This window comes from Cavia porcellus, unplaced genomic scaffold (genome assembly GCF_034190915.1).
Source record: "Cavia porcellus strain 051 isolate PalLab524CR breed Dunkin Hartley unplaced genomic scaffold, mCavPor4.1 scaffold_32, whole genome shotgun sequence".
Lineage (NCBI taxonomy): Eukaryota > Metazoa > Chordata > Mammalia > Rodentia > Caviidae > Cavia > Cavia porcellus.
This window is the reverse complement of record NW_026947515.1, coordinates 23,041,626-23,069,232: the sequence shown is the minus strand read 5'-3', so window position 1 is coordinate 23,069,232 and position 27,607 is coordinate 23,041,626. Positions and strand designations below refer to the sequence as shown.

Here is a 27,607-nt window from a genome sequence, read left to right as displayed (position 1 = left end):
GTAGGAATTAAACCCAGGGTTGAGTGTATACTATGCACACACTCTACGACTGAGCTACACAGAATTTGTGGATAAAACAGTTCTCCAAGCCAGGCACTGTGCACATGCCTATATCCCAGAACACAGGAGGCTAAGGCAGGAGGATCGCTTAGTTTGAGGCCAGCCCAGGCTGCATAGTGATTTCAAGGCCAGCCTGAATTATGTAGGAAGACCTTGTCTGAACAAAACAAAAAACAAAAAACCATTCTCCAAAAAACAAGAAACCATTGTTTTTATATTAAAGCGAATCAGAGATATTATGAAGTAAAATTCAGATTTTTAATGTTATTTAAGGTACACAAATTGCCAAAGACTATTGCCTGCCTGCTCCTGGCCTAGCTCTGTCTACTGCTGAGCCTGTGTCGGTGGCATGAGCTCCGTCTGTTGTCCCTTTTCTAAAGGACTTTTGGTAAAGACACTGAACTTCTTACAGGCTTGACAAGCACTGTACCCCCAGCATGGCCCCAGCCCTGCTGCCTGGCTCAGAAAGGGCCCAGTCTTGTGTTCCAGACCATGAATACGGGCAGTACGTGCTGGGTGTGGGGCTGAACGGGACACTGACCTTGCAGTGCGATGCTCTTTCCTTGCCTGGGACAAAAAACAAGCTTGAGCCCAATAGAGACAACTTCAAATGATCTTGGTCCAGCCTCAGGTCAGCCTCACCCTCTCTGCCTGGGAGGAGAGGAGTGTTCCTTGGGACTTGGGAAGGCACAGAGGAGGGCCAGGAGAGGACAATGGGCCTCTTGCCTCCTAGAGCTTGGGGAGGCCCTGGGCAGTGAAGGCTGCAGGACCTCTGTGGCTGCCTACAGGGGAACAGTGCTGAGGCCATTTCTCAGCCAGTTGTTGAGAGCTCTGCAGCTTGTTTTCCCACAGACACAGAGCTCAAGTGGAGGCTGGCTCCGAGCCTGGCCCCAAGGAACTGTATTCAGCTTGCAGCACCATAACCCCAGCCTCCACCCCTCAGCTGCAGTTGTCTGGGACTGCTGGGGGCTCTGGCAGTGGGAGTGTCTGAGTCCGCAGACCCTCGGGCAGCCCTGCCAGGCTTGCAGCGTGGGAACTGAGGCTGGCTGAGAACAGGTCTCACACAGGTTGGGAGGCTGGGAAGCAGGGCTGTGAGCACATGTGTGTTTAGACGTCTCCAAGTGCAGAGCACACCTCTGCCATGGCATCTTGGGTTGGGCAGCTCAGTGGGCTCCTTCCCACCTCTTGGCCTAAGCTTTTCTACCTATTAATGGCAACATCCCAACTAGATCTATGGTTCTCTAACATTTTTTTTTTAAACCATCTTTCTTTTTCAAGCAATCTTGAAAGAAACACAACATATTCTCTGATGAAAATGTTGAAGGAACCACGTATGGTGGCGTATGCCTAAATTTCAACACTTGGGAGGCTGAGGCAGGAGGACTGCTGAATTCGAGACCAGCCTGGACTGGGGAGACCCTGTATCAAAACAAACAAACAAACAGAGACACTGGTTTTCACAGTCCCATGCCAGACAGTCTTGAGCTAGAAGTCACTCTGTAAGTGGCACCCTGTGAGGCTGTGGCCATTAATGTGATCAGCTAGGCAGGCCCTTGGCTGTCAAGCTCCTGTGTCCTGACATGTCAGAACTTCCTTCAGGTCAGGGAGCAGAGGGCTCCAAAAGGGCAGCATGTGGGGTGCCAAGGTGGGGGAGATGGGACAGGGCGGGTGGCCTAGGGCTGGGCTGGATGGTGGGAGGTGGCAGCTGGTGGGGAAGGGGTCTAGGAAGCCCTCTTGGCCCCCGCTGGTGGAGCAGCTTCCCACTTACTGCCTTGGAGAGTGACCTGAACCTTGGGACCTGTGGCTGCCACAGGAACGGGTTCAGAACACAAAGCCCCAGGATCAGGGAGGCCCCACCTGGAAAAACAACATCCTGGCTGCTAGGGCCCAGGCCTGCTCTGCGGGAGGGGATATTTTTAGCTGCTGAGGGAGGCGGCTGGGGCAGGACTTGTATGGCCTTGCTGTCTGGCTGCATAACTCACCCATTGTCCCCTCTGACCTTGGCTGGCGGCTAGGAAGCCTCTCTGCTGCTTGCCCTCTGGATCTACTCAGGGTACATCTGGACCATGGAGAACCCAAGCAGGCAGCTCGGCTGGACTCAGGGGCAATGCAGGCTGGGCAGGAGAATTGGGGGCAGCAAAGGGCAACTTTTTTTCTCTCTTTGAGACAGGGTCTTGCTCCGCAGTTCAGCCTGGTCTTGAGTTCATTTGTAACCCAGGCTGAGAGGGCAACTCTTGAAAGCCAGCCAGAGGCTCTCCTGCAGCACAGGGTCCCGGGAGCCCAGCTGGAGAACCAGCACTGTGGAGGCACACAGCTGGCGGACTGAGGACACTGTGCTGGGCTCCAGCCACACCCTGGGATGGTCTTGGCTGTGTCTCTCCATAGGCTGAGATGGCGTATGCGAAGGAAGCCCAGGTCTCCAGCTTCCTTGGCCACACCCAGGGGTCCTGCCCTGCTCTTGGGGCTTGAAGTCTATGTTTAATTCTGGGCACAGCCAGCAAAAGGCGGGCCCAGAACTGGCTGTGGGCTCAGGCATGAAAACAGCAGCGGGAGCCAGGCCATTCAAAGCAAACACTGGGGCAACCAGGACAACACCAGGGCCCTGTGGCTGGACCCTATGGGAGAACCCACTTCTGTCTACCCTGCCGAGAATCAGGGAGCGGAAGTCCCTTGAGGCACCCTGTTTCAGTCCCCTTCTCCTAGGTGAGAGACTTTTCCCACCTGCCAGCCCTGCAAAGCTGAGAAGCTGGGCAACGTGGCCCATGTCTACAATCCCAGTGCTCTGGGGGGCTGAGCTCTCAAATTCAAACCCAACCCGAGCAACTTAGCAAGACCTTGTCCCAAAATAAAAGCACTAAAAATGTAGCTCAGTGCAAAGGCCTTGAGTTCAGAAAAAAAGGAAAAAAGAAAGTTAAGGAGTCTGAATTCTTGGTGGCTAGGGAAAGGGGTGAAAAAGGGATCCTTCACTCAACAAATGTTTATTGCGCACCTATTGTGTGCCAGGCATTGTTCTAGAAACCTAGAAAAGGAGAGGGTTGGATCTGTCCCAGCTTAAATTCACTCTCCCCAAAACAAGGTTTGGTGGGGGGGCCTCCTCCCTGAGAGCCAGGTGGAGGCCTTTTGTGTGGACTCTAAGGCTGATGCCTTCCTTGGGGACAAGATGGAACCCAGACGCAAGCCTACGCACACCAGGGTGGCTGCAGGAGGTGGCCGGCCTGCATCACCTCCTCTTCAGCACAGTTATACAGGACTTCTTGAGAGGTCCAATCTGTACATGGGCATCCACACTCTCCAGGAAGAAGGCAGGCTTGAGCCTGTGGGTGAACAGCCCTGCAAAGTGGCTGTCCAGGCGGCTCTGGAAGGGGTCAGTGGGGGAGGCCAAGGCGCCGCTCCGGCGTGGCCGAGATGCCTTCAGCCGCCGCAGGAGGCTCATCTTGCCATCGTGCACAGTATAGAAGGCCAGGGCACGGTCGGCGTACTCCAGGCAGATCCCAACTGTGGGCGAGAAGTTGTGGGGCAGGGCCGCTTCCAGCCCGTGGAACCAGACAGAGAAGTTGCGTCCATTCCACTGCAGGCAGCAGGAATGCGCGTTGCGACCCAGCCGGCCCCGGTCATAGGGCTCTTGTGGGGAGAAGCCTTCGGCCATGACCCCCATGCTGACCCAGCCCTCGATGATCTCTACCTCCCAGTAATAGGTGCCTCTGTCCATGGCGCCTTCACCCAGCACCTGCTCGCAATGGGTGAAGCGGGTAGGTGACTCGGGGTAGTTGATGGGACACAGTACCCTTTTGACACCTTTGGTTCCAAACAGCTGCAAGAACTTGTCTGCTGTATCACTGTCCAAGTCCACGATATAGGCAACTGACCACACAAATGGAAGGAGAGACGCGAGCTCAGAACCAGCTCAGATGGAACAGTCCCCCAAAGGTGCTCACCTCCCCCAAACGGGGCCCCTCCTTTGCAACAGCACACCTCAACTGGAGACCACCCCTGCAATGACTCTGCCACCCCAGGATCCCTCTAGCACCTTTGAGCAGCCTGAGCCTGAGCAGCCTCCATGGGTGCAGGAGGGCTCTCCATATGCACTTACACTTGAGGAAATAGTCCCTGGGTGCGTCACTCTGCAGGAGGTTGGTGCTATCGGGGTCCTGAGACTCGGCATCAGCTGCAGAGGGACATGGTGGGAAAATATCTCCCTAGACTGCCCATGGCCAGGCTGCTGGGCACCATGCCTGCTCCTAAACCTGTGACTGCAATTCTTGCCCCTCTCTTTCCTCCAAATCCCAGAGTTACCTGGAAACAGGCACACACCCAAGTATAGCACCCTGTGTTCCCATGCATGCTGCTGCCTGAGTTCCGTGGCTTTCCCCCCTTGCCCACTGGACTTCGGCCCCTGTAAAGCAGGACAGTGGGCTAGGAAGAGTCTCCTCTGCCCTCCTGGCTGTGGCTAAAGAGCAGTCTGTTCATCACAGGGTGGTGCCAAGCAGTTTCTTTTTTTTACCCCTGGATGGACGCCAGGCCCGGGGGCCTGTGTGGGGAGCCTGGAGGAGGATGAGTGAGTCATCTGGGGAGCAGGTACCTTCTGAGCCCAGCTTTTGCAGTCCATCCTGGTCACCACCCTGTTCCCGCAGCTGCTCCCACTGGCTGGCACAGGCTGAGGCCAGCACGTCTCTCACTGCCCGGACAGCTTGGGATGACTTGGTGAAGCTGAGCTCCCTTGGGGGGCTGGGCCCAGGGCCGCACCCCTCCTCCAGGGCCAGCCGTAGTGCCAGAAACTCCTGTACCAGACAAGTACCCATTAAAGCTCTGCTTGCCACAGCTCTTCCTGGCTGGAAGGGACAGCACCACCAGGATGGCAGACAACCCCAGCAGGCTGGGCATCACCGCCTCCCTTCATCCTCTCCCCTTCTGCTCCCTCCGTGGCCCACATGTTGCTCTCACCTGCAGGAAGCTGACGGAGTCCGCCTCAGGGACCTGACTGAGGCTCTGGCGGGCCCTGCTCAAGCGGCTGCGCTGTTCCTCTTGTCGCCGAAGGTCTCCCTGGGAGCGACCCAGCATGAGGACCTCACCCTCCTCAATGAAGCCCAGCACCTCCTTCTGGAAGCTCTGCAGGGTGGCCACAGCCTCAGCAAACAGCTGGCTTACTCGCTCCCTCTCTGCCACAGCTGCACTCTGCACAGGTGTAATGGAGGCACCAATGTGGGGTAAAGAACAAGCCTGGCCTTTGGCCCCATTCTTCTCAGAGGCCAGGCATCCAGGTGTCCTCTTCAGGGGACAGAGGGGCCAAGCCGAGCCCGTCCTGGATCTGGCAGACCAGGGAGATGCTAGTGCTCAGTGAGTACCGCATTCTGCTGAGCTCACACTGCCAGGCCCCTGAAGAGATGCACCGGCAGTTGGGGGAGCGTCTGACCTTGATGAGGGCCACCGTGCGTCGGGACTGTGCGATGCCAGCAGCCAGCTCATCCATGCGGTCCTCCACAGCGCTCAGGACTTTGGGCTGTTCAGCCTGCGGGCAACATCCTCCCTGAGTGTGGCGGCTGGCAGACGCCCCAGCCCTGTGCCAGGGTCCTGGGACTTGCCGGGGAGAATGGAGGGATGACCAAGGGGTCAGTGTGGCCATGATGTCCTATATCATGCCTGAGGTGTCTAGAGCCCGGGCTGCCCGGGCTGTGCCATTCCTGGATGAATTCCTGGTGAGAGGCCAGGCTAATTGTGTTCACCTGCCTCCCCTCCACCAGCCCGGCCCCAGGGGGCCATCTGTGGATCCCAATTTTGCTCAGATTTCTTTGAGAATTTCCTCCAGTGGAGTAAGAGAGAGTAAGAGGTTATGAAGGTGAAAAGCACAGGAAGGGATCGCTGTTCCCAAAAATTCTGTGTCCCCAGTCCAAGCCTGAAAAAAGGGGATTCCGGGCAAATCCCCTGGGTGTTATGAGTCACTGCTCCAGGCAGGAGAGACGGAAAATCCCAAGGCCAGAGGCGCCAACACTAGGCTGCAGGCCAAAGGAAACTGGGGGAGGAGGTAGTGGACCGCGCACATGTTCCCACCACAGCCCAGAAGGCAGAACACTGAGGATCTATGTGCCCAGCCCCACTGCCGGTGGCACTCCTGTCATGGGCCACACCCATCCAAAACGGCTGCCTCCACCCAGGGCAAATCAGAACTGCGCCCATCACATCAGCTAGGTTTTGGGATGCAGCAGATTCCAGCCCACACAGCCAGGCTGGAGGACCTAAAACAGCTTCCGCCTGCCTTGCACCCCAAAGACCCCCGGTGTCCCCTGCCTGCCCTTCCTGTCCTTTAGGGCTTGTCACTGGTCCCTCCTTCCCACTCTTTCCATCTCCACCTCCAAGAGGAGATGACACTGGAAGGACTGCAAAGCTCCTCAGGGAGAGGAGAAAATTAAGACCCGAGCCCAGAAGGGCAGGGGCTACCCGGCCTCCCAGGATCCCGCTCCCCACCTCCTGAAGCGCGCGCTCCTGCTCCAGCGACACGAGCTCGTGGCCGCGGTGTTCCTGGGCAGCGCAGGCCTCACACAGGCACAAGCGTTCGGCGCGACAGTAGCGCTCCAGAGGCCGCAGGTGACGCGGGCACAGGCTCTCCTCCAGCCTGCGCAGCGGCGGCACCAGGCGGTGCCCGCGCAGCGCGGGACTGCGCTCATGCGGGCCCAGGTGCGCGGGGCAGAAGGACGCGAGGCAGGTGAGGCAGGAGAGCGCGGCGGGCAGGGCCGCGCCCTCCGGGCACGCGTCGCAGTGCACGGGCTCCTCTGCTGGCGCCCAGGACGGGGGCGCGCTGGGGGCCGACGGCTCCGTGGCGCTGGGCGGCGCGCTGGGCGCCGAGGGCTCCGGCGTTGGGCACCGGGCCGGGGTGGGAGCCGGGGTGGGCATAGGCCCGGGTCCGGATCCGTGGCGGAGCTGCAGCAACTCGGACAGCGTGTGGTTCTTGCGGAGCTGCAGGCCGTCGGGGAAGGGCTCCTGGCACAGCGGGCAGCGGGCTGCCCCTCCGGAGCCACCCGCGCCTCCCGCGCTGCGGTGCGGCCAGAGCGCGCCCAGGCAGGCGAGGCAGAAGTTGTGGCCGCAGGGCAGCGTCACCGGCTCCCGGAGCGGCTCCAGGCAGATGGGGCAGCCGAAGGGCCCGCTGCCGTCCATGACTCCGCGGCCCCGGGCGTCGCCTGTTCTGCGTGCGCCTGGGAGGGACCCAGACCGCTCGCGCCCTGCACCGCCCCCTGGGGCTGAAGCCAAGGGTCCGACCCCCTCCGCCTCCGGCCTCGGCGCGGCCCGCCCCCAGCGTAGCAGCCCTGCGCAACTCCGAGGGGATCCTGGGTGCCTCAGTCCGCGCTGCCAGTGTGCAAAGAAGGAGGCCAGGGCAAGAAAGCCAGGGGCGCCCAGGCGGGAGGCTGGGAGGGAGTTCACCCTCCAACCCCCACTCCTGGCATGGCCTGGGCTCCGGAGGGCTGGCGGGCGACTGTGTCACTACAGGCGGCACCTTGCACTCCAGACCCCTCACTGGCACAGTTAGCAAAGTTCCTGAGCCGCTTACTCAGAGGAAATAATTGCTGATGTGTGTCTGTTTTTGCCCCTTAGCGACTCTATTTAGCCCTGGCGGGGAACTTGGGCTTTTCTAGACCTGAAATGGGAAGTTATGTCATGCTCCGAGTGCCAGATCCGAGGAATGCAGTTCCGGTCCTCGAACACTCCCCCGCACCTGTGGTGCACCTAGACAAACACTGGGGCTCCCCAAGAAGAGGCAGTGGTTAAGACTTGCCTAAGTGCATACACTAAACGGTATGTCTTTTTTGCCTTCAGTTCATTATGTAGCCCAGGCTGGCCTCGAACTTGCAGTGATATTCCTGCCTCGGCCTCCTGAGGGCTGGGATTACAGCATGCACCATCACTCCTGGCTATAGTATGTCTTATTGCAAGTTATACTCAGCAAGGTTGAATTCCTGGGGTGTGTGGCCATCATCCCAGCAATTTGGGAGACTGAGGCAGAAAGATGGAAATTTCAAGGCCAGCCTAATTTAGAGAGCGCCTTTGTCTCAGTAAAAAAGGGCTGGGAGCCAAGCATGGTGCTTGTAATCTCAGCACTCCGGGAGACTGAGTAGGGGTCTCAAAAATTCCAGCCCAGCCAGGGCCACTTTGCAAGACCCTGGCTCAAAATGTAAGATGAAAAAAAAAGACCGAGATTGTTTAAAAGACTGAGTTTAATCCTTAATACTACCAGAGAGAGAGAGAGAACTACTGGTTTGTAACTGTGAGTCCATGGTGGTAGTAATAAGTAACTGAATAAATGAACCAGTGAGGGTAGAACAGACACATTTCCCATTGTAGGTTCTCCAAGTTGGAGCTAATTTCCACTCCTCATGCGGCATCTGTGCACTGGGACGGGAAGGAAATACAAGAACCGCTTAACAGAGGAGCAGGACTAACAACACTACCCAGGGTGGTCAAGGTCAGCATCGACAGTGATAAATCACAGCAATAGCTCGGCCTCTCATGTGATGTCTTCCTCCCTCAAACGTACAACTCCTGCCTGATGAGAAAAACATCAGATCAATCCTGTGTCTCCAAAATACCTGATGAGTACCTCCTCAAAGCCGCCTACCCCTCCCCCCCCTTTTTTGTGATTCTGGGGATTTAACCTTTAAAAAAAAATTTTTTTTGAGACTGCATTTGCTATGTAGACTTGAATTTGCAGCAGTGCTCCTTGCCTTGGCCTCCGAAGTGCTGAGATTATAGGAATGTGCCAATATACACTACGAAAATTATTTTGAGACAGGATTTCACTGAATCTTCAGGTTGGCCACGCTGGGCCCAAATTTGTGTCTCCTGCCTTGGCCTCCCAGAGTGCAGTAATTACAAGCCCATGCCACCAAGTCTGGGTTCATTCTTTCATTTTTTTCACTAATTACCATAGAATCTAAGATGTTAACTAAAGAGAGAATCAGGTGTAGGATATATAGGGACTTGGTATTCTTGACATAGCTTTTCTGTAACTTTAAAGCTACTATAAAGTTTTTTGAGCCAGTTATAATGGTGCACATCTGTAATCTCAGCACTCAGAAGGCTGAGGCAGGAGGATCACTGGGCATGTGCCCATAGTCTCCACTATTCTGGAGGCTGTGTAACGAGGATCCCTTGAACCCAGAGAGTCAAGGCCAGCCCAGGTAACATAGTGGAACCCTTCTTGGAAAAAAAAAATGTATACTTTGTAAGGATACTGTGCCAAGCCCCTGACAGCTTCCCTGGAAAGAAAGAAAGAACACTCAGATCTAATAAATGCCTCCCAGGTGCCATACCCTGAGGTGACCCATCTCTAGAAACTCAGGCTGTTTTGAGGCAGCTATGGAGGCCAGAGAAGCCATGTGACTTACCCGCCTCTCTCCAGATGGGCGGTGGTAACCCCTTTGGAGACATCCTGGGTAGGCTGAGCAGGAGCTTCACGCTGTCCTGTCGTCTCTGTGCACTGGCATGGGAACTGCTGGAGGGCTACAGAGTCCATCTCGGTCATCGCTTAACCCCAGGGCATCTGCATTAGCAGTCAGCACCTGTCACTTGGCTCTCTGCCCTCTGGGAGGTGCAGATTGATGGAGATTGTGGGGATGGAGACGATGGCAGGGCCTCCTCAGGACGAGGTACGGGGACGGGGACAACACAGAGAGGAGGTGCCCAGGTCCTCCAGGGCTCGCCTCTCAGCGACAGGTGAGACCCTGGGGTGGGAAGGGATAGGTGGGAGGGTGGGAGGTGCTGGGCAGGAGGACCTCTCCAGGAGACCTCAGGGTCTGTTCACATCAGGATCTGCCACAGGAAGGGGACCTTAATTAGTGCCTGACACAAACCAGGTGCTTTAAGAGTAGTAAAACCTGGGTGGTATAGAAGGAACAAAGGTCCAGACCGGGAATGTGGCCCAGCAGTAGATCACTGTCCGGGCTGTGCAAGGCCCTGTGTTCCATTCTCAGTGCTGCAAAAATAAGTGAGGATCATATTCTCATGGTACAGGAATCCAGAACTGAAATCGAGGTGTCCGTAGAGGTGTGTCCTGCGGGAAGAGATGAGGGGGAATCTGTCCCAGGCCTGCCCCCCAGCTTCTGCTGTTGGCTGGCAAATCCTGGTATTCCTTGGGGTGTATATACACTACTCCAGTATCTGTCTCTGTTGTCACATGCCCTCTGCTCTGTGTCAGACTTTTTTTGGTGTGTGTTGGGAATAGAATACAGGGCCTTGCAAAAGCTAAGCACATGAACTGCTACTGAGTCGCACTCGTAGCCCAAACTTCCTCGCTTGTGTGTGCAAATGTATGTGTGAGCACATGTAGGGTACCAGGGGTACAAGGCAGGGCCATTGCCCTGAGCCACAATCTCTAGCCATTTTTTTTTTTTTGAGATAGGGTCTCACTATGTGGTGCAGGCTGGCCTTGAACTTGCAATGATATTTCTGCCTCAGCCTCTTGAGGTGCTGAGATTACAGTTGCAAACCGCTATGGCCGATAGAACTCCTGGCCCAGGGCCTCATACCTGTTAGGCAAGTGCTCTACTACTGAGTTGTATCCTCAGCCTGGAAGGCTTTTTAAAAGTTAATTAATTAATTTATTTAATTTTGAGACAGAGTCTCACTATGCAGTTCAGGCTAACCTTGAGATCACTTAGTAGCGCAGGCTGGTCTCGAACTTGCAGTGATCCTCCTGCCTCAGCCTCCCAAATACAGGGATTACAGGTATGCACCACCATGCCCTGCTGGAAAGTTTTTTTTTTTTTAAAGCAGCTTTATGAATATTAATTCACTACCATACAATTTGAGCATTTAAAGTATTCTATCCAGTCAGGTGCAGGCCTCCGTGGCTATGATCCCAGCACTCTGAGGGGGTGAGACAAGAGGGTTACAAGTTTGAGTGCAGGATGGGCAACTTAGCAAGACTGTCTCAGAATATAAAAGCTTGAATGTAGCTAGTAGTAGAATACCCCTGGCCTCCGTTTTCAGTGCTGCAAATAAATCTGTTAATGAATAAATAAAGCGTACAATTGGGGCTGGGGATTTAGCTCGGTGGCATAAGCACCTGCCTTGCAAGCAGGTGGTCGTGAGTTCGATCCCCGGTACCAATAAAAAAGAAAAAGACAAAAAAAAAATAAAGTGTACAATCCAATGGTTTTCAGGTTCCCTTTGTTGGGCAGCTGGATTGGGGGATGTTGGATGGTGAGTGTCACCCATGGGCCCACCCATTTGGTGCTAGGAGTGCCACTCAGTTGTGACAATCAAAACTGTCACTTGGTATTATCCAGCATTCCTAAGGGACTGCGTCCCTCAGCTGAGGATGTTGGCTAAAGCCTGGCCCTTGTCAGTTTCCCCTCTCGGAGGAATCTCTTACTCCCCTGTCCACAGGAAGGCAGGGGATTTTCCCCAGCCCTACTTCCTGTGCACACATCGGGCTCTGCCCTTCAAACCCTTCCCAGGCCCCAGCCTGTGTTTCTTGCTGCCTCTCCCCTGAGCTCAGCTGTCCATCCATCTGTCCATCTGTCCATCCATCCATATGAGGCTTTGTGGGTGATGGGGGTGGAGCTCTTCTGTGGGAGTGACACAGGCACCAGTGTCCTGGGGAGCTTGGCCTGCAGAGAATAACCCTTGCTGCAGTCTCCGCCACTGTGACCCAGAGCAGAGGCTGGGTGATATCTCCTTTTGGAGGGTGGGAGCTGAGATTAGTGGCTCGGCCTGTGTTGGCGAGGGCCCCTTGCTGGGCAAATGGCTCACCTCACCTTGTGTTTTCATGTGGTAGAAAGAGGGCTGGTGAGCTGTCTGGGGTCCCCATATAAGTTACCAGTCTCATCGATGAGGGCTCCACTCTCATGATCTTGTCATCTCTGAAAGCCCCATTCCCTTAACCCTTGTGGGGTAAGATTTTGACAAAAGTCCCAAGACTGAGGCAGGAGGACTGAGAGTTTGAGCCCAGCCTGGGCAATTTAGAGACTCAGTGAGACTCTCTTAAAATAAAAAATAAAGGGCTGGGAATGTAGCTCAGTGCAAAGGGACTGGGTTCAATCTCCAATACTGCCAAAAGAGGAAAAAGCTGGGTGTGGTGGTGCATACCTGTTATCCAACACTGGGAGGCTGAGGCAGGAGAATCTCTGTGAGTTGGAGGCCAGCCTGGGCTACATAGTGAGCTCAAAGCCAGCCTGGAATACATAGTGAGACCCTGTCTCAGAAATTTTTAAAAAATTAGGGCTGGGGATTTAGCTCAGGGCACAAGTGCCTGTCTGGCAAGCTCGAGGTCATGAGTTTGATCCCTGGTACAAAAAAAAAAAAAAAAAAAAAAAAGAAAGAAAGAAAGAAAGGAAGGAAGGAAGAAAGAAAAAAATGTAAAAAGAAAAAAGGAAAGATAGAGTTAACATGAGTTCTGTGAGGACTCACTCACCTCTCCCTCAGGAAAAAAGTGCCAAAAGAGAGGTCCAATCCCTGTATGGGAATTACGGAGGAGGCTGGGGATTATGTAAAGCAGACACGGTAAATGCTACAACGTGGAACTGAAAGGTTGGGGATTACACCAGGGACATTTGCGCTGGGCTGTCACAGGCAGGCTGCTAGGGCTTGGGTGGCTGAGAGGGGACCAAAGGAGCAGCAGAGGGAGCGGCCTGAGCGCACCCAGCTTGGCAGGAGGGCAGATGAGTTCTAGGCACCGGTTTCCCGGGGAGCCTTGGGCACGCCTGACCCAAGAAGGGTCCAGTGGGAGACCAGGGGCCCAACTCCACCCCACTCTGATTTGGCAGCCGGGCACTTGGGTTTGCTGACACCATAGATCTGCCTGGCTCTGAAGGGGGTGCTCTCAAACTGAGGGGTACCTAGAGACCTGTTCTGCCAATGCTCCACTCAGAAAGATTTGCTCCCCCAAGGGGAAAGCATGGGAATATGCTGTCAGGGTGGTGGTGCCTCCCCACCCCTCATCTCCCACCCCTTCTTTTTTTCCCCTTCATTTTGGTTTTTCTTTTCTTTTTGGTGTTTTTGAGACAGGGTCTCAGTGTGTAGAACAGATTGGCTTTGAACTTGCTTATGCAGCCCAGGCTGGCCTTGAACTCACTTTGTGTTTTTGCTTTTGGTACTGGGGATCGAACTCACGATGGCACGCCCGCAAGGCAGGCACTTTTATGCCACTGAGCTAAATCCTCGGCCTTGAACGCACTTTGATCCTCTTGCCTCAGCCTCTAAGAGAGCTGGAATTACAGGCATGCACCACCACATTTGGCTTCTTTCTGGTGTTTTGAGCCAGATTCTTGGCTATGTGTTCAGATGGGCCTTGAACCCGCAGCCCAGCCTTCCTTCCTTCCTTCCTTCCTTCCTTCCTTCCTTCCTTCCTTCCTTCCTTCTTTCCTTGAGGTCTCTCCATATGGGCCACACCAGTCTCAAACTCAGGGCCTCAAGTGACCCTCTTGCCTCTGTCTCCCAAGTAGCTCTGCCGATGTGAAGCTCCATGCCCTGAAGGACGCTGGCGTCTTAATAATAGTTCACTCCCATAACCACAGTCTCACAGCTGCTACCTGGAGTCTGCAGTCTTTCTGAAATGCAGCAGTTCCTAGGGACAAAGGCAACTTCTGAGCTTTGCCAGAACCTGTTCATAGTTGTGTCAAAAAGAAACAAAACCAAGCCAATCCTGGTGTGGTGTGGTGTGGTGTGGTGGTGAGCCCTTGTAATCCCATCACTCAAGAGGCTGAGGCAGGAGGACAGCAAGCCCAGCCCAGCCTGGGCAGTTTAGCATCTTAGTGAAATCCTGACTCAAAACAAACAGCAAAACAAAACAAATAACAAAATGTGGAGATGTAGCTCAGTGTGAAAGCCCTGGATTTCATCCTTGATACTGAAAAAAAGGGGGCGGGGAGTTTGTATTTATATCAAATTAATACATTAGGTTAAGGAGTAAACAATTCCAGGAGTATGACAAAAAATAGGAGACAGCAGACCCATGTGCTTCAGGCTTCTGCTCTGCAGTGGTGACCTGCTTTGGCTCTTAAGGGTTTTTATGACATCGCTGAATCACATGCCTAGGAGCCTTGAGCAGTTTCTTTTTTTTTAATTTTTTTTTTTTTTATCTTTTTCCTTTTTATCGGTACCGGGGATCGAACTCACTACTGCCTGCTTGCTAGGCAGGCACTTATGCCGCTGAGCTAAATCCCCAGTCCCCCCTTGAGCAGTTTCATAGACATTTGTGCTCCTGTTCCAGGGTTTCATCATTTCCCTCTGGCGATCAGTTCCTCCTGTCCTGAGTCTCAGGCCTTCCTTTCCTTGTACTTTTTTTTTTTTTTTTTTTTTTTTTTGTCTTTTTCATTTTTATTGGTACCAGGGATTGAACTCACGACCACCTGCTTGCAAGGCAGGTGCTTATGCCACTGAGCTAAATCCCAAGCCCCTCTGTACTTATTTTTTTCCCCTAGTACCAGGGATCAAATCCAGGGCATTTGCACTGGGTGGCTCAGGCTGGGCTCGACTTGGAACCCTCCTGCTTCAGCTTCCCAGAATGCTGGAAATCCAGGCCTGTGCCAGCATGCCTGCTGGCTTTGGGCCTGGAAAGTCAGTACACTGGCGCTTCCCAAAGTAGGCTGCTGAGCATCTGCCAGGGTCTCTGTTCAGGCTCCATTCCTGGTTTAGGGACCCTGAGAATCGAAAGTGCTGGCTTCAGGTCTCTGAACAGCCTGTCTGAGGTCACCGCAGCACACTTCCCAATTACCATTCTGTCCCCTTTCCCGCCTGGAAAAGATCAAACCCCTGTCTTCCCTGGCCCTCGCCCGCCTGGCCTCTAGTCCAGCTCCCTCCAACCCCTCTGGCCCACAGGGCCCTCTCGTTTAAATCCTCTCTCCCTCCTGTCTCAAATATCCATTCCCCAGGTCCAGAAGGCAGGGAGGAGCGCCAGTGTATGGGGCGGAGAAGCCAGTGATACCCACAGGTGACTCAAGCATGTTCCTGTGTCACTGTCTTGGTGCCCTTTTTACTCTAACACCAGTGCAACTGGCCTAGCGGAGATGATGCATCCATCAGAGAGGGTGGTGTAGATGGGGCAAGAGCTTCTGGGAGACACAGGGCTCCCACTCCTACTGCTCTCTGTGACCTGCTTTTAGAACGGTAGGAGCAGCCAGTAGGATGGTACATGCCTATATTCTCAGCACTCTGGAAGGCTGAGACAGGGAGGATCCACCACAAATTCAATTCCTACCAGGAAAACTTAGTGAAACCCTGTCTTGAAATAACAAATAAAAAGGGTTGTAGATATAGCCTGGTGTGGAGGCCCCAGGTGCAACTCCTAGTATTACAGAAACAAGTAAAAGAAAATTTAAAAAAATTCAAATGTTCACTGTTTCCTGACAAATAATTCTACTTTAGGAATTTAGGTTAAGTATATAACCATAGAGCCGAGCGTGGTGGCACATGCCTGTAATCCTAGCATTCGGGAGGCTGAGGCAGGAGGATCATGGTGAGTTCTAGGCCAGCCTGGGCTACATAAGCAAGTTCAAGGCCAGCCTGAATTGCAAAGTGTGACCCTTTATCAAAAAAAAAAAAAAAAAAAAAGTACACAACCATAAATATGTCCAAGGCTTTCTGCTCCAAAATACTCATCATGCCAATGTTTTATATATATACATATATATATATTGGTTTGAGACAGAGTCTTGCTAGATAGTTCCTCCTGCTCTAGCCACCTGAATGCTAGGATTACAGATATGCCCACAGAGCATGGCTACCCAAAAATACCTTAAATGTCCAATAGTGGTAAATATTTTTTTTTTTTATCAGTACCAGGGATCAAACTCTTAACCACGCACTTGCAAGGCAGATGCTTATGCTGCTGAGCTAAACTCCCAGCCCCTGTTGTTTTTTTTTTTTTTTTTTTTTTTTTTTTGAGACAAGGTCTCACTATGTAGTTCAGACTGGATTTGAACTGGATTATGCAGCCCAGGTTGGCCTTGAGCTCAGTGATCCTCCAGCTTCAGCTTCCCAAATGCCAGGATTACAGGTATGGGTCATCCCCACTCCCTCTCTGAGTCAATGGAGGTCACTGTGCACCAGCAAGACCACCTGCTGACAATATGCTCCACCTGGGGACCCATGAGCTGTGGTTCCAGGCCTCATCCAGTCTTGACCCCACGCTCCAGGACATAATGTCTGCCCAACCAAGACCCTGCCTGTCCTTTCTATATTTGCTGCGATCCTCTGAGGTCCACCTGAGCTCACAGCCTCCTGGGACATGTCCCTCATGGTTGCTCCATGCCTGCAGACTGGTGCCCTTCAGCCTGTCTGTGGGAGCTAGATAGGAAGCCAGAGGAGGAGGAACCCAGGGCTGGCGAGCGAGGAATTTGGGTGAGTGGGAGAGAACACATGCTGGATCTGAGACCATCACTTCTTCCCCCTTATTTAAGTTCACTTCATTTTCTACAGTTTTATTGAGATACATTTGATGGAAGATAAACTGTACATGTTTACAGTGTAAAAACAAAAACCATAGAGGCCAGCTGAGACTGGTGGCACACACCTGTAATCCCAGCGCTCCAGGAGGCTGAGGCAGGACAATTCACCTGGACAATTTAGCACTTAGGAAGACTCTGTCTCAAAAAAAAAAAAAAAAAAAAAAAAAAGACTGGGGTTGTAGGTCACTGCAAAGGCCAAAGGCCTAGGGTTCAATCCCTGGTACCATACAAGAAAAACACATGCAACAAAGAAAAGAGGCCAGGAGTCATTCCTTCGAACACCGTGAGTCCTCTGACCGTCATTAGAATATTTCTCTTTGAATCACTATATCCCAGGCCAGGCTGGGCAGCTCTTGGGCACACGGGCATAATGTGCCTGTCAGCCCAAAGCGCTGCCCCACAGCTTCCTCAGCTGGGCACTGAGGCTTCTTCCTGCAGCGCTGGAGGGAGCTGGGCCCCACGCTGATGGCACAAGGTGAGGGTCCTGCCCTCCAGGAGCCAAAAGACAGGGTAGAGGGGCCGGCTGAAGAGGGCGTGGAAGGTGTGCAGGAGCTGGACCTGCGGCTCCAGGCTGTAGAAGGTGAGGCAGCCACGGGCCAGGTCCAAATCCATGCCCAGGAGCCGTGCAGACACCCTGGGGAGGCGCTGGGTGTCCCCATTGTGCCGGGCCAGGACACTGTCCTCTTGGATGCAAAAGCCCCAGGAGCAGGACTCTTGGCCAATGTTGTCCGTGTTGGTGCCCAGCTTCTGTCGAGGCAGGTCTGGGTAGGCGACTCCCAGAGTCACTGAATGGTTGGAGATGTGCACCTCCCAGTAGTGGTGCCCCTTCTGGAAGCTCTGGGCACACTGCACCTGCCAGAGCTTGAAGCTGCCCGGCTGGGCTGGGCCCTGAGACTGGCGACGGTGCGTCACCCGCTGGCCCTGGCAGGACAGGTGGAAGTGGTGGTTGGCGCTATCTGGATCAAAGGTCAGATTTCGATAATCTATTGAGGAGAGATGGGCAGAAGTAGGCAACCCGTCCACAGAAGGGAGAGAGCAACCACAGGTCCACTGCCCAGGCATAGAGGGTGAGCAGGGCACACGTTCCAACCTCACTGTGACATTGGGGTGGAATCCTCATTGGTGTAGAGGACAAAAACTGAGGCCCAGAGAGATAAACGAACTTGGTAATCAACGGAAAAATATTGATGGCTCTCAGGTAGTCTTTCTTCTTCTTCTTAGATGTCACATGTCTTAACGTCATCTCTTTTTTCCCCTTTGGCAAAGTGACCACAGGGCCTTTGCATTCAGCTATACACCAGCCCCGTTTTGTTTTTTAACACAGGGTCACACTACATTGGTAGATTGCTCAGGCTGAATTCAAACTTTCAGTCCTCCTTCTCTCAGCCTCTCAGAGTGCTAAGATGATAGGTATGTGCCACCATGCCCAGCTTTTGAACCTGTAGTTTAAACTGGGTGTGGTGGCACAAGCCTGTCATCCCAGCAGTTGGGAGGCTAAGGAGGAACATCTTTGCAAGACTGAGGCCAGCCTGGGCTACAAAGTGAGCTCAAGGCCAGCCTGAACTGCACAGAGAGACCCTGTCTCAAAAAAGACAAAAAATGGACACACACACACAAAAAAATCCCAAACCTGCAGTTTGACACTCTATGCTGGCTGCTTCGGGGCAGACATGGACCAGAATGTCCTGCTACAGGTGTGTACAGAAAGGGCCATGGAACAGAAACCACGGACAGCACAGACACAGCACTCCCTGTCCCAGCGTACACGTGTATACACACAGGCAGGTGTACACACGTACTCACACATGCACAGGTACACATAGGCACTGGACCTCCTTACTCTGCCAGAGTTTCCTCCGCAGTGGACACACCACGCTTGGGACCTGTACCAGGGGATCTGGGGCCTCTGGGGAACAAGACAGGGTTAGGGGAGTGGGAATGAGTCCCATCCTATTTTTTCCCCAGCCAGGCCCAAAAGGACAAGGAAGACTTGAGGTCAGCCTCACCCACGGGGTTCGTGTTGGCAGTCTTGGCTGGTGCCTCGGGAGGGGACGCCTCTTCCAGGAGGAGGCCACACAGCTCTCTCACTAAGTCCTTCAGGTTGCCCAGCTGTTGATCTTCGTCCCATTGCAGAGGAGTCAGTGGCCCAAAGGGTTCCGGGGGCTCAGAGAGCTGCTGCAATTCCTGAGCCCCAGGGATGGAGACGTTAAGCGGGTGCACGAGGATAGAAACGAGGCCCCAGCCCACCACCCAAGGCCTGGTACCTGGAAGAAAGTCTGGTCATCCACCTGCTCCAGGAGCTCCTGGACCCTCTTGCCATATTGAGCCAGGGCCTCCAGGTGGCCCTGCAACTGCTGCTCCTTGTCCAGGGCTGGTGCCAGCACCCGGGTCTCAGCTGTTTCAATGTCTCTGAGTGCTGAGATCCGAAGCAACTCCAGGGCTTGCAGCAGGCTGCTGAACTTTCCGGAGACCACTGAGCGCATGGTGCAGGCCGAGTTCTGTGTGGCGCAGGAGGGGCCTCAGGGTGGCCAGGCCCTGCACCACACCAAGGCAGGCCGGGGCTATGTACTGGACTAAGGGGTGGGATGTGGGGAGCCAGGGTCCCTGGAACCTTTGCTCTCTGGGGCTGGGCTTACTGCTGGGGCCCTCACTTTCTGCTGCCAGGAAGCAATTTTTCTTTTTTTTTTAGTTGGTACCAGGGAAAAAACTCACAGCTGCGCACTTGCAAGGCAGGCGCTTATGCCACTGAGCTAAATCCCCAGCCCCCAAGGAAGCATTTTCAAGATAGCGGCTCATACCTACAGCCTGTGTCTCAGGGGCATCCTGAGGGCAGTGAGATGTGGTGGGGTGACCGACAGGCCCAGTACCTGGATCTGGCTCCTTTGCTGCTGCAGCTCTTGGAGTTGGACGTTGGCCTGAGTGGCCTGCTGCTGGGTGACCTCCAGCTTGGCTCTCAGCTGAGCCTGCAGGGCCCACCCAGGGGTTGAGCAACAAAAAAAAGGACAGGATTGACTCTGAAGTTTCTTCAGATGCTATCAACTAGGCCAGCAGCCTCAGCACAAAGCCAGAACTAAGCAGGAGACCCAGAGAGCTAAAGATCCAACTTCTTGGGCTGGGGATTTAGCTCAGCGGCATAAGTGCCTGCCTTGCAAGCAGGCAGCCGTGAGTTTGATCCCCGGTACCGATAAAACGCAAAAAGACAAAAAAAAAAAAAAAAAAAGATCCAACTTCTAGCCCTATTACTGCCTTCAGGCTGAGCGAGCCGGGCCACAATCTCTCCTCCAGCTCCCCAGTCAACAAGCAGGAAGCATAATGCTGGCTCAGGTCACCCTGCGGGGAAGGAGGGGTGATGACCCAGAGCCTCTGACAAACAGGCAAGGCGAAGCAGGGGGCCATACCTGCTTGTGCCCTAAATCTCTTGAGGATGCAGTGTGCCCTCATGAGAGGTCAGACCTGGCTGATGCTAGCAGCCCTGACCCTGGCCACCTGAGGACTTGATCTCCTCCTAAGGCCTCACTACTGGCTTCTGCTCCACCCAACAGCACTGTGAGGTAGTGACCACAACTACCACGAGGAAATGGCCTCAGAGAAGTGGACTCTCTGTTAACTTACTGTCCTGACCAAACCTGCAATGGACCCCAGGGACTCCCCAGGAGGAAGAGCCAGCTCCTCACATGGCCCACAGGCCCTTCCTGGTCCGGCCCTGCTGACTGAAGGATCTGCTCCAGATCCTCACCCATCTGCCCCCAGCAGGCCTGTCCTTTCCTTCCCATCTGAGCAGCCCACGCTGCCACTTGGCCACTTCCTCAGATCCTTCTGTCTTACCTGCCCTCCAAGCAGGATCACTCTGTTGTCTCTTAAAGTGTTGCACGCTTTCTTTACTGCATATTGCAACCCATTTGGGTTCACTGACTCCTCACGGCGATCTTTAAGTCTCTCAGGGCAGAGATCACAGCTGACGTCTCTGCCAATACGCACCTCCCCACCGCCCCCGCAATTTATTGATGAGGAACCCTCAGGGGCACCTACTGCTTTTCAGCCGCCAGCACTGCCCAATACCTGGGCTTTGCTTTCACCCGGGGGGCCGGGAGCACTCCTGCAACGCTGGACACTGGTGGGCTGGTTACCCCAGTCGTATGGATAGACCCTCGAGTCTCAGCACTAAGCATGGGTTCCTGGACCCCGGAAGCTCATGTCGCCCCTGCCCACGACATTCCCTGCGGAGAGGCGCCCCGCCCGGTAGTGTCACCTCTCGCTCCCGGCGCTCCACGTCCAACAGCGCCAGCTCGTGGAGGCGGCAGTCGTGCACGGTGCACGCGCTGCACACACAGTGGCCCTGGGTGCGGCAGAAGAGCTCGAGCGGCCGACCGTGGCGGGGACAGCGTGTGGCGGTACGAGGTTCGGGGCCGGGCTCCGGGGGATCGAGATGCAGCGCCTCCAACACCCCGCTGAGCGCCACATTGCGGCGTGGCTCGCCGGCGCCTTCGGAGAAGGGCTCGCGGCAGTCAGGGCAGGCCTCGCAGCAGCGCCGCGAGCTCCGAATGCAGGCTGCGCAGAAGCTGTGACCACAAGGCAGCGTCACCGGGTCCTGGTAGAGGCTTAGGCAGATGGAACAGGTCAGCTTGTCCTCCATGAGCTTTGCAGCCATGGCGGAGGCAGCGGGCGGGGCGGGTGACTGCGAGGGCCGGACTGTCGCGGAAGGAGCCAGGGCCCCGCCCAGAGGCTCATTGGTGCTTGCAGGCCTGGGGTGGCCCTGCTCCCATGTCCGCTGACCTGCTGCCTGCAAGTGCCCAGGACACCCCTGGCACCTTCATCCTGCTTGCTTAGGCCCTCAGCCTGGCTCTTGCTGGGATAGGGCCTTGGCCTCTGGAGGCCAGAGCCTTGCAGGTTGGGCATGGTGGCCTATGCCTGTAATCCCAAAGTTTGGGGGGAGGGTAGAAGGAGGATCAGGAGTTCAGGGCCAGCCAAGGCTTCATAGTGAGGTTGTCAGGGACAAAACAAAAACAAACCACCAGAGGTTTAGGAACCCCACTGGGCATGTGGGCACCTAGAGCTATCTGGTGGCTTCTCTGAATGGCCTTCCTGCAACTAACTGCTGCCCGTGGGGAGGGTACTCCATAAAAGTCCTCTCCTGACCCCAGGTGCTCTGTTGCACTTCTTCCTGGAGGTGGGTTTCAGGAACTCTCCAAATTGGGGTATGTCTCTGGCTTATGCATACTTTTGGTTCTTCTGAAGTCAACAAATTGGAAGTTTCTGGTTACCAAGAGAGAAAACTATTAACAGTGGAAGTTTCCCCACCTCTTTCCTGAGTCAGGGTCTCCTGCTGTTGCCCAAGCTGACCTGGTCCTTTTGCCTCAGCTTCCCTAGCTGGGATTAGAGGACCAGGCCACCTCACCAGTAAACCCTCTTTAACAGACACCAATACATTCAGCTCCCTTTCTTTTTTTTTTTTTGTCTTTTTCTTTTTTACTGGGACCAGGGATTGAACTGACTGCCTGCTTGCAAGGCAGGCGCTCATGCCGCTGAGCTAAATCCCCAGCCTAGCTCCCCTTCTTATGCGACTCCCTTGAGATGAGTCCCTGGGCTGGAGTAACTTGGATATCCCTCCCCTCCACTGAGCAGTCAAAGGGGCTCTGAGCAGTACCCGGCCTCCAGGCAGTGTCTGGCCAGGTGATGTGGCCAGGGCAGCTTCTCCCTACAATGCCGTAAGCACTGTGTTGTCTGTGAAGTGCCCTGAATTCTGGAAAACATGACAGATCTCCCTGTCACCTGCTACCAGTGGCCTTCATGTGGGGGGAGAAACACAACTACCCAGTGGGGGTCAGGGCATCCTGGCCGAGGGGTGATTATATCTGAAGTCTCTGTGAGCAGTCAGGGCTGCTCATCCAAGGCGTGTGTGTGTGTGTGTGTGTGTGTGTGTGTGTGTGCGCGCGCGTGTGCGTGTGTGTGTGTTGGGGGGAACGGGACAGGATGCAGCCTGCCAGCACACAGGTGTCTTTTATTTTTTATTCTTTGTTGTTGTGCATCAAGGGCAAGGCCTGGCGCACGCCACGCCATGCAAGCGCTCAGCACAGAGCTGTGCAGCGGCTCTGAGCAATCTCTTGAAGGAGCTTAGGAGACCAGCAGGCCTCATCCTCTTCAGCCACTGGATCACAGGGCAGGGCCCGACTGCCTGGGGGGACGGGGAGGGTGGCAGAGGACTGGGAGGCAGCCCCCTTCTGGTGCTTTCTGCTATTCCTGGGATGCAGACTCAGTCCAGAGATAGCAGAAATCTTTATTCACACCTCTCTACCTGCCCCCACGGCAGTGTCCTTCATTCCAAGACCTGGGCCTGACAGGAGGGGCTCACGGTGGGTCGGGCTACCTCAGGCAAGGCACAGACCTCAGAGAGAGGCCCTCTGGAGGGGCAATACCACGGTGCCTCAGTAGATGCCATAGGCAGGCTCATGACTGTCCCTGTACCGGTCCAGGTAGCGCAGGGGCTGCCGGTGGGGGAAGCGCTTCTGCTTTGGGTGGTAAGCGGGCGGCCGGACAAACTCAAACACGGGCTCCCGCATGTCTGCAAGAGTGAAGGCCCAGGGATAGGACAGACTCCTTGCCTGTCCCTGGCGGGGTCCAGCTGGGCACTATCCCCCCACTTCCTAGACCCCCCTTCCCTTACCCAGAAGCTGGTGGAAGGTATAGGTGACAGAGTCATCCCAGCGGCACTGGAAGAAGGCCAGGCCAGCAGGAGTCATGGCTTCCTGGTGTTTCTTGTAGAAATCAAAGGTGTGGAAGGTCCTCTGGGCCAGCTGGTAGCTGTCAGAAGATGGGGACAGCTGGGAATTCAGAGGGGGTGACCGAACTCTGCCCTCTCCCACCCTCGTCATCAATACTGGAAGTCTTTCCCGCCAGTCTCAAGACCTAGGTCACGAGAGAGAACAGGGCCGGGGAACTGGCCTAACGATTACCAGGGTGAGGGGCGAGTATCCTTGGAGAAGTCGATGGGCTTGTCCTGCTTGAAGAGCAGGAAGGCGAAGCGGTGGAAACCGGAGCCTTGGGCAGGGAAGGGGGGCAGGTAGGGACACGTCTCCTGTCCTTCAGCCACGCTATTACCTGGGATGTTGGTTCTGGTAGAAGGCAAGAATCTATTAATTGCCACAGGAGGGAGGTGCCAAGGGCATCTCTGGCCTGTGAGGGTAAAGTCCTTCCCTGAGGGGACAGATTCACACAGGATAAGCTCTGTAACCCCCACAAATGTCCTGCAAACAGGTGCAGGGAGCAAAGGGGCTCAGAGGCAAGGACTAGGGCTCTGGACTGGCAGGATACAGCTTGGCCACACAACTTCTCTGCCTGGCCCCAGGACTTGGGTGTGCCCTGCCACTCAGGCTGGAAAGCTGGATCACCGCTGGTCGCTTTTATCTTTTCTTAGAACTCTGGGGTCTTACCAGGGAGAGTCTGCCCAGCATGGTACTGGTGTGGCCACTCAAGCTGCACAGGTAGATACCTACTGCTGAATAACAATGACAGGAACCAGTCTCCCAGCTCCTGGCTTCAGTTACCTCCAAGTCCCAAAGTTGGGGGCACCTGCCTGACCTCTGCTGCTGCCTGATGCTCAGAACCAAAGCCATTGAGAAAAAAGGGCAGCCCATGTTGGACTTCCTGAAAAGGGTTTGGGGATGTCACAGCTGCTGGTGGCCTCTCCCAGTCCTCATCCCTCTGTCCTAGCACCCCTCAGGGTAGGAAGACACACAGCAGTTCATCCTAGTGTTACATGTACGGACCAGCTGAGGCCCACTGCCCTCTTCTGCACCTGCCAAGTGTACGCTGGATCACAGGGCCGCACCACCAGGCACAGGGGAAGGGTCACTGCCTGGGCTGAGAGGCTAGTGCGGAATCCCATGGTCTAAGCCAGGCAAACTGGTGCACACCTATAATCCTAGTACTTGGGAGGTCGAGTCAGGAGCCCCATGAGTTTGAGACCAGCCTGGGCTACATAAATGAGTTCAATGCCAACCTGCACTACATAGTGAGACCCTGTCTCAAAACAAAAATCAATCCCATGGTCAGTCTATGATGCATCCCCTTGCAAGGTTCCGGGGTCTCTGTACACCCTTGCTCTGTCCCACCAGATACTCACACCAGCCAGTGGAGGTACTCGGCATCTGGGTCCCGCAGGTGTCCATCTGCATGGAAACACACCCTGACCACTGGCCCCACAGACCCTCTGTGGAAGGAGGAGGAACTGGAGCGCTACGCCCTGCCCTCCTCGGCTTCCTGGCTCAGGGGAGGAAGAGGCAGGAGGCTGGGAGGGTCTCAGACACCTACCCAGGTTGGCGAGAAGCAGTGTCCACATGGAGTCCTTGTCTGCCTCATAGGTCACCTCTGGGGCCTGGGAAGCCTGGTGGAAAGAGAACAGGCAAGCTGCCACCCCCAGCAGGGACAGACAAGCCTCTGTGAACAGAATGCCTTTCCTGAGAGCTGGAGTCTCAGGCGGCCCCTGACAGCCCCTCACAGAAGTACACAGGCCAAGAGATGCTGCCAGGAGGGACCTGTAGAGCTGCCTGTTCTAAAATCTGAACCATAAAATGGACCATGTACCAAGGGACAGAGCCTGGAAAGTCCCTCCAAAACCAGTGAGCAGTCCCAGGAACATGCAAAAATGGATCTTCTTTCTCCTATGTTTCATGTTACTGTATCTGTAACTCTCATGTTTGATTTTCCAGGAAACCTAAACCTGGGCCATGTCTGTGACACTGCAATGTGGATCAACAAGGCAGGGAAAAGGACAGAGTAGCACCTACCTCGGTGGGAGTCACTTCATTGCCATAGTACACAGGCATCAGGTCCACCTCATTCACAGCATAGGCCACGCGCAGGGGAACCCAGGGCACGAAAGTGGCACCATGGAACAGGTCTCTGTACAAGCCGCAATACTCAGCCAGTCGCTGCTTGTGGTAGGGGCCACAGGTCCTTTCCCATTCCTCACGCACAGCCTCAAGAGAAACACTGGCTAGAAAGGAACGAGAAGTCGGATGCAGAGTGGGGACAGGGACGGAGAGGCGCCCCTCCTTGGAGGCCTACCTGTGCGGAGGCGGGCTGCGCGTTCCTCCTCCACGCTGGCTCGAAGCTCCTGGCGGATTCGTTTGCGTTCCAGCAGCCTCTGCGCTCGGCAGATCTTGGGTGGAGGCAGCCCGATGTCAATTTTGTCTTTAGGGTCTGGGGAAGGAAGATGCATTGAAAGCAGGATTGATTCGCTGGGTTAAGCTGTCCCTATCCAGCCCTCTAGGTCTGCTGCTGGAGATTTATTTCCCTTTGATTCATAAAAGAAAGAGACTCTACAGTCGGCCCCCACATCTGAAGAGAGCCCTGCTGTTAGCAAATCACACATAAGGAAAGGTGGTTTTGGAGTTTCCTAAACCATGCCACACTATCTTTTTTAAGGCATGGGAAATCGAGAAATAGGATCATTCTAATTACAAGTAGGATTGCAGCTAGCTATGGACACACACACCTACGGTTTTTTTTTGGTCTTTTTCCTTTTTATCGGTACCGGGGATCGAACTCATGACTGCCTGCTTGCAAGGTAGGTGCTTATGCCGCTGACTAAATCCCCAGCCCTGAACAAGAATTTCTTCTTCTTTTTTTTTTTTTTGGTTTGGTACCAGGATTGAACTCACAACTTTGTGTTTATCAGGCAAGCACTTGAGCCACTGAGCTAAATCCCTGGCTGTCAATTTTTTTTTTTTTTTTTTTTGTCTTTTTCCTTTTTATTGGTACTAGGGATTGAACTCACGACTGCCTGCTTGCAAGGCAGGCACTGATGCTGCTGAGCTAAATCCCCAGCCCCTACACCTACGGTTTTATTTTTTTATGTCTTTTTTTTTTTTTTTTTTGAGACAGGGTCTTACTACACAGTCCAGGCTGGTCAGGAATTTGCAATGATCCTGCTGCCTCAGCCTCCTGAGTGCTGGGACTACAGAAGTACACCATCACACCTGGTTCATTTTGTTGTTTTTTGAGACAAGGTCTCACTATGTAGTTTAGGATGGCCTCAAACTCATGGTGAATCTCCTGGGGTTACATGTGAAAACCACCACACTCCACATAAAAATGGATGTACTTGGTACGTTCCTTAAACCCTGCATCCTTTCTTGAGTCACCTTGCTCAGAGCTTTAATTTCACTTAACAAAGGACACATGGTGCCAGGCACTGAGCGTGCAAGGACCCAAAGGTGAGCAAGACTATCAGAATCCCCAACTGCTGAGTGTTTATGATCCGCGGAAAGGCGAAAAAAGGCAGCTAGACACAGCATGGCCAGGGATATGGGTGCAGAGTCCTTAAGGAACACAAAGGGGGACCAATGAGGAATGGGGAAGCTGTCAGGAAAGGAGCTTAGAAATATGCATTTCAGAAGCTGGAGGCCGGGGGTTTAGCTCAGTGGCATAAGTGCCTGCCTGGTGAGCGCAAAACGTGTGAAACTCGTTGCAGGTCTACTTGGCCAACAGGGCACGGAGGGTTAGGGTTACGGTTAGGGTTAGGGAACCCGAACCCTAACCCTAACCCTAACCCTAACCCTCCCAGGCCCCAGGCGCGCAAGAGCGCCCGCCAGGCTCGCTCGCTGGTGGGGGGGAGCGTGCCGCCAGCGGCCTCCGACCCAAAATCCGTGCCGGATGCCCACAGCTCCGGCTCCCGACGCTCTGCACCTGTCTTCTCCCCAAAATGTTCCTGGTAGGTTCGCCACCAGTGCGGGGCCCGCGCCTCCTCCTCCGCTCGGCGCCGGTAGCGGTCGAAGCTCCGGTATTTCTCTAGCCGCTCCAGGTTGCTCACGTCGATGTCCTGGTTGGGCATCGGCCCCAGCGGGGGCGTCCGGCGGCACCGGGCAGCTGCGCGCAGAGAGGGGGGTTACGGTGGCTCCGATCCGATCCCCAGGGGCGCGGCCTGTCTCAGACAGGGGACTAAGAGCTCCCGGGGCCCCGGATCCCTCACCCGAGGTGCTGAAGCTTCGCCATCCCCGACTCCTGCATAGCACGGCTCGCCACCAGGGCGCCGCCATCTTCCCCGGCCCGCCGCCGCGAGGACCCCGAGAGGTGGCTGCGGCAGCGCCTGAGCCCTGGACTCCTCCTTCCGGGGC

General features: G+C 54.7%; 3 protein-coding genes and 1 long non-coding RNA gene across 6 annotated transcripts; 1 reads left to right on the top strand and 3 right to left on the bottom strand.

Annotated features, from left to right (window-relative positions):
• Nucleotides 1–296: 296 nt before the first annotated feature.
• Nucleotides 297–7,610, bottom strand: Trim47 (tripartite motif containing 47). Of its 2 annotated transcripts, XR_010045182.1 has the most exons (7): nt 6,520–7,610; nt 5,471–5,566; nt 5,002–5,232; nt 4,640–4,838; nt 4,151–4,225; nt 2,043–3,921; nt 297–1,479 (listed from the first exon to the last, which is right to left on the bottom strand). XR_010045182.1 is itself a non-coding variant. In XM_003461425.5 (6 exons), exons 1-6 carry the CDS (start codon nt 7,204–7,206, stop codon nt 3,281–3,283), a joined length of 1,929 nt encoding a protein of 642 aa, XP_003461473.2. In that variant the 5' UTR covers nt 7,207–7,610; the 3' UTR covers nt 297–3,280. The 2 variants fall into 2 exon arrangements, 1 of the variants encoding a protein (XP_003461473.2); XM_003461425.5 differs by having other exon boundaries at nt 297–3,921.
• LOC106027671 (uncharacterized) lies at nt 6,619–11,195 on the top strand. The gene is made up of 3 exons (XR_001201244.3): nt 6,619–6,757; nt 7,642–7,842; nt 8,389–11,195. It is a non-coding gene; the product is annotated as an uncharacterized LOC106027671 (long non-coding RNA).
• Nucleotides 11,196–16,450: 5,255 nt separating this feature from the next.
• On the bottom strand, nt 16,451–21,308 carry Trim65 (tripartite motif containing 65). 2 transcript variants are annotated; one of them, XM_003461426.5, is made up of 6 exons: nt 20,743–21,308; nt 19,361–19,456; nt 18,758–18,991; nt 18,500–18,677; nt 18,334–18,399; nt 16,451–17,476 (listed from the first exon to the last, which is right to left on the bottom strand). In XM_003461426.5, exons 1-6 carry the CDS (start codon nt 21,139–21,141, stop codon nt 16,902–16,904), a joined length of 1,548 nt encoding a protein of 515 aa, XP_003461474.1. In that variant the 5' UTR covers nt 21,142–21,308; the 3' UTR covers nt 16,451–16,901. The 2 variants fall into 2 exon arrangements, with proteins under 2 accessions (XP_003461474.1, XP_013007519.1); XM_013152065.3 differs by having other exon boundaries at nt 18,297–18,399; nt 18,504–18,677.
• Nucleotides 21,309–22,485: 1,177 nt separating this feature from the next.
• Mrpl38 (mitochondrial ribosomal protein L38) lies at nt 22,486–27,599 on the bottom strand. The gene is made up of 9 exons (XM_003461427.5): nt 27,463–27,599; nt 27,180–27,359; nt 25,557–25,691; nt 25,277–25,485; nt 24,801–24,873; nt 24,613–24,658; nt 23,444–23,602; nt 23,155–23,291; nt 22,486–23,052 (listed from the first exon to the last, which is right to left on the bottom strand). Exons 1-9 carry the CDS (start codon nt 27,527–27,529, stop codon nt 22,916–22,918), a joined length of 1,143 nt encoding a protein of 380 aa, XP_003461475.2. The 5' UTR covers nt 27,530–27,599; the 3' UTR covers nt 22,486–22,915.
• Nucleotides 27,600–27,607: the final 8 nt, after the last annotated feature.